This window comes from Embiotoca jacksoni, unplaced genomic scaffold (genome assembly GCF_022577435.1).
Source record: "Embiotoca jacksoni isolate LCO1_2020_lvr unplaced genomic scaffold, fEmbJac1.0.p SCAF_11, whole genome shotgun sequence".
Lineage (NCBI taxonomy): Eukaryota > Metazoa > Chordata > Actinopteri > Embiotocidae > Embiotoca > Embiotoca jacksoni.
The window spans coordinates 11779085-11789084 of NW_027185241.1; the positions used below are offsets into that span (position 1 = coordinate 11779085).

Consider the following 10000-nt stretch of genomic DNA (forward strand, 5'->3'; position numbering starts at 1 on the left):
GTCTGAAGGTGCTGACTAGTTGTCACAGTCTGTTTAGGCTAATGGAGGAGTTGAAACTGCTAATGCGTTGTTGTGATACTAGACAAATGTTCAGCAGCGCGCACACGCACACGCGCACACACACACACACACACACACACACACACACACACACACACACACACACACACACACACACACACACACACACACACACACACACACACACATAATTGATGCAAATACACACACAGACACCCAAGCAGGCCACTGACTGTCTCTTGAGATTAATGTTGGTGTGATCCACTCAGCTGGGCCTGATCACATTAAGATGGATGGACCCCCTGGTGGTGTGTGTGTGTGTGTGTGTGTGTGTGTGTGTGTGTGTGTGTGTGTGTGTGTGTGTGTGTGTGCGTGTGTGTGTGTGTGTGTGCGCACACATAGGGTCCCATCTGTCTGTGTTTTCTCCACAGCTATGGTCCTGTGACCTAGCTGCCATCTTTAGTGCCCTCAGTGAGGATAAGCTACACCCTGAGCTGGAGAAATGGATGAATAGATGATGGATAGCTTTATACTCTCTTCTTTTCCAGTTTTGGGGTTTTGTGACGTTAAAAAAAGCCCCTGCTATTTAGATTGCATTTCAAAATGATTATAAATATATTGTAGCAGGTGTTCCAGTGGGCAAGTTGTTACATGGTCCAGTAAACGCAATAGAAGTAGGGTACCCTGTCATCACTGGGAGGATGACTTGTTTTGATTATTTATCTTCATAGATCAGTTGATTTTTAATTTTTTTTTTTTTTTTTTTTTTTTACAAAGAATCACTGTGATAATGCTCAGTAGTTGACTGTGGTGAAACTTCATCACTCTGATGTGAGCAGGCTGCAGTTTCTGAATGTGAACCATTAGTTGTAGAAGCAGTGGTGATTTGTCAATACGGGGCGGCATCCCCACCAACGTTGAGAGAAGAAAAATACTACTTTAACATCTAAAACATAAATTGATTATATAATCAGAGCTTGCTCGTGAAATGCACCTGGCAGTCTATCGGCGCCTGTGAGCATTCAATAAAAAAAAAAAAACTGTTTACAAATTGTATTTAGTTCATTTCTGCGTAAATACAAATACTTCCTGGTGCGGAGCGCCGGCCAAATGAGAGTGAATGCACGTGACCTGAGGCCGCTCTTCTACTGGTTGTTTCAGATTTTCCACGGGCGCACATCCCTGCGCCCCGGACCCTCCCTCCTTCATCAGCAGCAAATCAGTATTGTTTCACGTTTCTTTATCTAATGTGATTGGACAACTCTCGACGTCAGCAACTTCAAGTGGAATTGCAGAAAATTCTGTTATGTCTGGTGTTTAGACGAGTATCCGGTACGGATAATGTACTTCAGAAGAGTACGAGGATCATCGACCAATTGCGTCGATATCTGTGTTGATGAATGCTTCTAACAGACACCAGCTGTGTGCGCACACATCAGGGCAGCTACACACAAATCCCCACTTCCTCAGTACACACAGCTCCGGGTGGAGACACACTGGCCATGCTGTCAATGGGAAAGAAGCTGGTGACTGAGATGACTGACTTTAACCAGAGAGTCATTGAGAAATTGACAGGCTCGAAGGAGAGGAGGGCAACATTTGTATTCAAGTAGTGCTACTGGAAGGCAACATTAGTGTGTTGTTGTTTTTGGATTTTGTTTTTGGGCTTGGCTGAAGTTTGTTTGCCCCCCCCCCTCCCCAAAAACATGTTTTATCACCAGACGCCGCTGTGTAGAAGGACATACAGGCAACACATTTGTCCACTGAGAAATATATTTAAAGGGAAGGTTTTTTTGTATTTGGACTTCATGAAATAAAACAAATCTTTGAGCCACAATGTCGCATTCAGAGAAGTAACTTTGTCTAATGTGCTTTTCTCAGTTTGATCTTTAATGTCTCTTCCTATTCCTTCCAGAGCTGCTTCAAGACTTCACTCACTGGGTGGTGGAAACTATATGGATACACTGATCATCTCAACACTGCCTTACACGATATATCAATATGACAGACATCATTCTACGACTAGTAATTGGGAAAAATGGTTATTCTTTTGTAAACTGCTCTTCTGGAATAATAAGGAATCTACATGACCCAACTTCTTATTACGCAAACACTTGTATCTCTGCTCCGGCAATCGTTGTGCATTGTTTGGCTTGTTTGTGTCGAGTTTCTGGGGAATCCCTGTTATTTCGCCACGAGTCTGTCACGGACAGATACAGGGTTTATGCTTGTTATCTGCAGCAGTCTCATTTCATAGTCGCATTCTAGCTGCCATACATCACAGCATTTGATGCTTATTAATCTTTAGCAAGATGTTTTTGTCATTGCTGTGAATAGTATAGATACCGCAGCAAACCAATTTTAACTTTGTATTAAAGAGGAACCGGGGCTTTTGATGTGTTGTTTGTGTCAGAAGCTTCCATTTGTAGTGCTGTGTTAATAGAGAGTCATGTTGTTTTCTTTATGAATAGCTGGACTGTGGTCCATCATTAGTCATAGTTGGGTTAGCTTAGGTCTTTAGTGGAAACACCATTTGACATGCAGTTGTCTGCTTATGGGATGCCGTAGCGTTTAGCTCATACTCTCCCACGAGCGGGGACCTGCCACTAACCAAAGATGTTCCAAGAGATTTAAGACAAAATAGAGACTAGTGTGGAAACAGAGATGAACAGAGATCAGAAATGAAACATGAACGCAGTAAATGCTGTTAATAGTGGCTTTTCAGTAATGATTTACACACAGCGCTTGAAGAAAAGTCCCCTTCATCGTAAACAAAGACTCCCCTTGAGTTTATGCCCTGCCATGCGTCTGGATCTGCTCTATTCTTCCTTTTCTTTTTTTTCTGCGTATTTTGTTTCTTAGTTTTCTGCCTCATTGTCTTACTCCCTTCCTTTCACGGTCAATTTGAATTAAGCTTCTCTACTTTTTTTTTTATAAAACAAAACAATGTATTCAGTCCAATCTTTCCAGTGCTTGCCTCAGTCTGAGAGACAGCTGTCCACGGTCATTTTGGAATTAGCTCAGGTCCTTATAAATAGTTTAGGAAAGAAAGGGCAGTTTTGACTACCCTTTTTTTTTCTTTTCTGGTTCTTCTGCTCTATTGACAAAGTATGCCTCAATAGTTTTCCTTTGACGGCCTCCGCTATTCGTTTGTACACTTACTCTGTTCTTCCAAATCTCCCCCCACATTTACGCCTCAGTTTAGTTGATTAAAGTTAACATCTATTTTGAGATGTTATAAATTACACTCATTTTCCAGTATATTAGATACACTAGGCTACAAGTAATGCAGTCTAATACAACATTCCTATATTACTACAAATTTCACAATATTGTGATACATTTCAACAGTATCAGAATGACAAAGAACACCTTAAACAAAACTGAACATCATCAGCCATAATGAAGTTTCTTGTTTTAGGATTAATAATAAGGATGTAATATTACAATATTCGTAATTAAAAAAGTTATTCTATTTAATCTGTGGTTCAAAATGCCCTTTTTGCCGTGGTGTTATAATATACAAAAACAAAACAAAAATCAATAAACGGTTTTGACCTGCAGTTGATGACATTTGAAGAATAATCTTTTCTTTGCAGTGTCGACATTGGAGGAACACATCCTTTTCTTTCTCTTGAACTGTTTGTCTTGTCTGTTTCTGTCCGTCCAGGTGTCTGAATGCATGTACCTACTGCAAGACTAAGCACGCTAGAGGAGACCTGGCCAGCTATCCCATCGAGGAGCTGGTGGAGAGAGCCAGGCAGTCTTTCCAGGGTGAGTACATTATCCCTACCACACACAAACAAGCACAACCTGGCTTTGAATTATGCTGTTTATATGATATGTCATTTGAAAAATCCTACAAGCGGTACTTAAGTGACAATAACGGTCTACAAACGTCGGACAAATATACTCATTAGTGTACTTGATTTATTTGATATAGAATTTGAAGTACAAATATTGTTTGCTGGTGAGTGTACAGTGGTGGGATTAGATTTATTACTCTGTGACTCAGTGTGTTTCTTGGTGTTGTTGCCAGTCAAGTTTGGATTCACTGTGTTCCTGTGGTTAGCCTCAGTGCATTGCGTGCGTCTATGTGTCCTGTTAAGAGGAGGTTTTAGTAACACATGTTGATGTTTTTGTTCTTGGGTAGAGGGTCCAGCCAGTTGGCTCGAGTTCGATGCCAGAGGAACAGCTGTTGTGCCCTGGCATCTGTTCCTTAAGAGCACACTCCCAGAATCCCCAACTGCACAGCAGGCCATGCCCCTATTAGAGCCCCAGGCGGGTCAGTCAAGGGCAAGTCCGCACATTGATAACACAAGTGTCCGGTTTGCTTGGCGAGGAGCTGTCATCCATTTCCTTACTTTTGTATTGGACAGAGTATCGGCATATTTTTAAAGCTACTTGTTGTGATTTGTGTTACCTTTGTGACGCGATTATAAAACTTAATACAGGTTTGAAAGCGGTGACATTTTGCTCGTCTCTCTTGATGCTGCTTGGTGCCAGGGATTCTGCCTGGTTTAGATGCTTGCACATATTTGACTGGATAATACAGAGCTCTGCTGTGTGGTGTGGCTTCTTTGCTGCTAGCAGCACCTGCACTGCCAACGCAGTGGTCTCAGTGACATGAATAAGGAGCCTGGAAGCAAAGCTATAGTTGTTGTGGACACAGCCTCAGTGTATATCAGGGTAATAGAAAAAAAAATAAAAAAATATACCCTTGACAAGGACATGGCTTTCTAAATCCCATCCAGAACCCTCTAAAACAGCTGCATCCATGCCACTGCCACGGGGTGGGCAGTCAAGGGCAAACTCACCAGCTGCTTGAACCTTGGTGTGTTTTTACGTGTGTGTGATGTGGGTGAAATTACACCTGCCCTTTATACTTGTTTGAGAGAAGTTGGAAATGTAGGGCAAACTGGTATTTTGGGAAGACCCAGTGTGCCTCACATTGCGGTACCTGTATGAGTGTCTTGAAATAAAATAAAAGTTCAGCTGCCTGTCATAACGCTGCCACAGATACTCAGAGACAGCCTTGATGAAAACAAGGTAATAATCGTGAGATAAATGAATTATTAAATCAACCAATCAAATCAGTAGTTAATTGACCAACATGTACTGAAACACACTGGTGTAGTGCGTGTGTGCGTGCGCACGTGTGTGTGTGTGTGTGTGTGTGTGTGTGTGTGCGTGTGTGCATGTGTGTGTGTGTGTGTGTGTGTGTGTGTGTGTGTGTGTGTGTGTGTGTGTGTGTGTGTGTGTGTTAGGGCGAGTGGGAGGTTGATCCGTTACAAGGCAGGAAACATGAGTGTCAGAGACAGTTAGTTGTTGTTTTCAAAACAGAAAAAAAGGAAGTGGGAGGTTACCGCCTGTTATGATTTACAGGCAGTTGGAAAAAAAAGACACAGAGATGTGCAATGACAGGAGAGAGATGAGGTTTCACTCTCAATCCACTGTTCTTCTTTGTCCATATGGTCAAAATCAAAAGATTAAATATTATTCAAAGTTTGTAAACCTTTAAAATAGTAAGTTTCCCAACCTGGTCTCCTGATTCTGATGATGACCATGTTTAATTATTTCTCATAGACACACGCACACAAACCGATATACACACAGTCACTGGCGAGTGTGATAAGCAGGCTCCATCTCAGGAACAATTTGACGTCCATACTCTTTTGCCATCTAATGTATATTTTTCTATATTTCTAAACCAATGGAATCATCGACCATGTTTATAAATGAAAGGCTCGCTGTCTACTCCATCAAATATTTTTGTTAGGTGTAGAATTATGTTATGGCAGTGCAGCGGTGCACCTTTTCTCTACCACTCTCACTCTATTAGCCACCTTTTTCTTATCTCAAACAAATTGAGCCTTACAAATAGACCCAGCAATTTGATTTGCTATTTGATGTATTTTGAATAATAAAAAAAATAGGCTGCAAGTATGAATGATAATTTTGATTGGCCAGTCAACCAGCTTCGAGGGTATTTGATTGGTTTATCTCGGGGAACTTTGAAAGGATTTATGGGATTTATTCAAATGCGATTTGAGGTAAATAGCTCTCATTCCATCTACAAAAAAAAGAGAGAGTGTGAGTGCACCGCTTTTAAAATAATCTGAATTATTCAAATGTATGAATGTATAATTTTGAACATCAGAGGGGTTTGTTAATGCAGGCGGGTAATAGAGGCTGGGTATGTCATAGGAAATGACAAGGTTGCGGGTGTGTGTGTGTGACTGTATGGGTGGAGAATGGTGGGGTTCATGTGTGTGACAGACACATCCTGGGAGCTGTTTTTCAATGTGGGTTGGTCTGTGTGTCAGTAGGAAAGTGTGTATCTTTAGGTGTGTGTGTGTGTGTGTGTGTGTGTGTGTGTGTGTGTGTGTGTGTGTGTGTGTGTGTGTGTGTGTGTGTGTGTGTGTGTGTGTGTGTAAAACAAAACAGAAGCAGAGGAATCTTCAATAATATTATGGCAGTATTTTCTATGAGGTGAATCTAGAAGCTGGAAGGTAAACAACCCTCTGCTTTCTTCTACTCCTCTTAACTCAAATATCTCTGCAGCCATCATCCTTCTGTCCTTCTGACCCTCCTCTCATCTCTCTCTTCCTCCTGTTGCTGTTCCGTCTTTATTCTTGCGTGTCTCTGTCATGGCCCTGTTCGGCTCTTACTCCATTGATATCCCCTTACTGTATGTCTTTCATTTTTCTGTCCTATTCTTGGAGATCAGCATCATTGGCAATCAGGAGCTTGAGAATTTTGGACTCGTATACGTATAATAAACTGTGTGTCGTAATTACAATCAATAACTAAAACCTCAGTTGCATAATTAGGCTGTAATTTCCAAATTATAAAAGACTTCTTTAAAATAGACGAGTCAAACGTTAAATATTTTGGGCAAATTGATTTTTTTTTTTTTTTTATTCTTTTGATTATTTTTCTTTATTCTTTTCTGTTTGGTTACAGTTTGTTTGTACTGTTTTAGTGAAGGTCTTTTGCTGACATTGTGTATTTGAAACAGTTCTCTTGTTTGTGCATTAGCTGAACTGACAGGGTAGACTCTGATGAGGCCTGTCTCTCATCAAAGCTGTCCTTCTATAACAAAGGACAGGCTGCAACACCCCCCACCCCCCCAGGGCAAAGCAGGAAATCCCAAAATTTTAGGTAAAAAGGCTCATCATGTAATAGAGGTCATTTTCAATTATGAATAATATAACACTAACTAAAATAAATTCTACCAGTTGCTGTCTTTAGTGGTCATGTGATGGCAGTGAATAATGCGTGACCAGGCCTATAATTAAATGTGTGTGTGTGTGTGTGTGTGTGTGTGTGTGTGTGTGTGTGTGTGTGTGTGTGTGTGTGTGTGTGTATGTCTATGGACTTACTGAATTAAATATTCAGTTCCATTATACTATAAATTGAACTGTACAGGCCACATAGTGCAGCAACAGTAAAAAAAAAAAAAAAAAAAAAAAATGTTTTGGACTGATTCAATTTTGGTCGTCAAAGTACTCCAAAAACACGTTTTGGCCATTATTGAAGGCAATAACTAAGGAACAGAAGGGGAGATTGTGGCCATATTTTACATTTGGTTGGATCCTGAATTGGTGACAAAAATCTTGGGTGTGGATCTTGAAACTTTAATGATTGTATGTCTTCTGTGCTGTTTGGTTGACGATGTGTGTGAGAAACATCATTTTTTTTTTTAGTTTGAACATCTATATTTGATACAACTTTGTGTTCGATCAGAATCAGCTTTATTGGCCAAGCATGTGAATCCTTTTAAGTCTTCAGGACATATATTATAAACGTCTGGACAGACGTGGAGGAACACTGCAAATTGACTGGTAGTCTAAGGCAAACAATTGCAAGGCAGTATCTCTAGTTTTTCTTTCTCATATATATTAATGGCAGACTTAAAAACATCTTTAAAGAGCTTTAAGCACTGAAACCTGGCACACAGAAGCGTGATGGGAGACAAGGAGCCAGTCAGACAGAGTGAGGTTGCAGGGCGATGTAGAGAAAGGGAACTCTATTTTTGTTGTAGTCCTTAATTCCCCGCTGTGGCTGACGCCTTGTCATTTTAAACTGTCAATAGGGTGTTTTTTAAAATGGCCCTATCTAAAACAGGACATGACACTTTATGAATACAGACACACTGCTATCATTCCCACATGACACACAACATTAGTGTGTGACATGTGTCTCGGCAGTCACGACACCGCTTGAATTTTGGGCTCCAGCTCGCTCTGGCATAATGAAATCACACAACTGTAACCTATCACGGATAGTGCTTATTTCTAGAACTGACAGCTGGTGCTTTTCTCTCTTATGCAAAAAATGTACGATGCACTGGAGTCCAAGCAAAACCCTGAAATGCAATATAATGGCTGGATGGCAACACGGTACACGGGAACCACCTTTTTCACATGAAACTGAGAGTATAATTCAACTTCCAGAGTCATCTTGTTAACTTTGACACCACAAGTCCTTTTTTACACGAGCAAATATACAAACTAATGTTCACAGATATCATCTGCCTTTTTTCTCGTTTCCACATGACTGCTGTTGAACACGGACATTAGCAGAAATGACACCGCTTAGTTTCTTGGCTCCAGTTGGATGACATGTGACAAATAGTCCCAGATAGACAGACAGATATGTGGGCTAGCTTGTTGGCTAGTGCCAACATCTGTGACAGGTGTCAGCTTCTGTTTACCTCTGCTGCTGCGGCTACGTGACACACGGACAGGCGAGGCTGCCAGAGTTCTCCAGGAACAATCCTCTGTGGGTGAGTGGCTCATCCAGGTGCGGGGATCAAATTAAAGTTCACTACATTTGAATTACACCTTTAATTAGATCACAAGAAAGGTAAATGAACCCCGTGGGGACAGTCGGTCATAACAACAGCAAAGAAAAGGCTGTAGATTTGACAGATTTACAGGGTCAAAACAGATGGGAACGTGTGCATGTTCAGTCGCTGTTCATTTTATCAAATATTTTCTCTGCATACAGACACAGATCTGCACGGGATTTAAATCATGCTCTTCATTAAGATAAACTAGATGGAGGTAAGAAGAATAAAAGAAAACTCAAACTACAGGCAGACAAGCAGAGTCCTGAAATATTGATAGGAGAACATTGATCTGAGTTGAGGCACCAAAGTGCTGTGTATTGGAAAGCTCATGTGGAAAACCGCTGAGCATGCAAACGCTAACAAAAATTTCCTGTGTGGAGGAAGTCAAATTTATTATCCTCTGGGAAAGCTCTCGTGGAGAAGCTAAAAATGGATTTTCTGAATTGCTTCCAGGCCGATAACTTGTGGATATTTTTCACACAGGCAGAGGTTTCTCCACGTGTGCTCTCGCTGAGAAATAGTTTCGACGCCGGCAACCGTTTTTCATAATCTGGTTTTTGTACAGCCAATAAACTCAGAACAGACTTCAAACACATATGCGCGCATTCACCGGAGTTCAAATGTACGTCACAACGACAAAAGTTCAAGAAGTCGTACGTTTTGTTGGCTTAATTGTTGTTCGCCATTGTTAGGTGTCGCTGTGCAGTTTTATGGGCTGAGCATGACTCTTGCAGTGCAACAGATGTATAACTCTGTGGGTGAAGCGCAACATCCTTTTTTTCCACTGGGACAAGCCAAATTTGAACTGGGAAGCAGAAAAAAAAAAAAAACTCAAATGCACGTCATACATTTTGATAAACATCCAAGTTAATGGTTTGCACAGAGGACAGGTTTCTGCCCAAGCGAAATAAATAAATCCAACAAAATCAGGAAAGCTCCTTTGTACTCCGGTGACAGTGGTTTACGCACATATTAAGCAGAGTGTGAGAGCTTGTGAAATGACCAATTACGATGGAAAATCTGTGGCACTAACTTTTTACACTGTGAGTAAAGCCACCAGGCCTCCTAATATCGCCAACAAGTATCCTTTGTTGCCTCTGTGGCAGGTCCTTGGTCACACGC

At 41.1% G+C, this 10000-nt stretch overlaps 1 protein-coding gene across 2 annotated transcripts in view; it reads left to right on the forward strand.

Annotated features, from left to right (window-relative positions):
* The window catches only part of cdkal1 (CDK5 regulatory subunit associated protein 1-like 1), a 223034-nt gene that overhangs the window by 92147 nt on the left and 120887 nt on the right, over positions 1 to 10000 (forward strand). For both annotated transcript variants that reach the window (XM_069143201.1, XM_069143202.1), the window contains exon 8: positions 3692 to 3795. In XM_069143201.1, coding sequence (XP_068999302.1) covers positions 3692 to 3795 — 104 coding nt within the window. The remainder of the gene's footprint in view (positions 1 to 3691; positions 3796 to 10000) is intronic.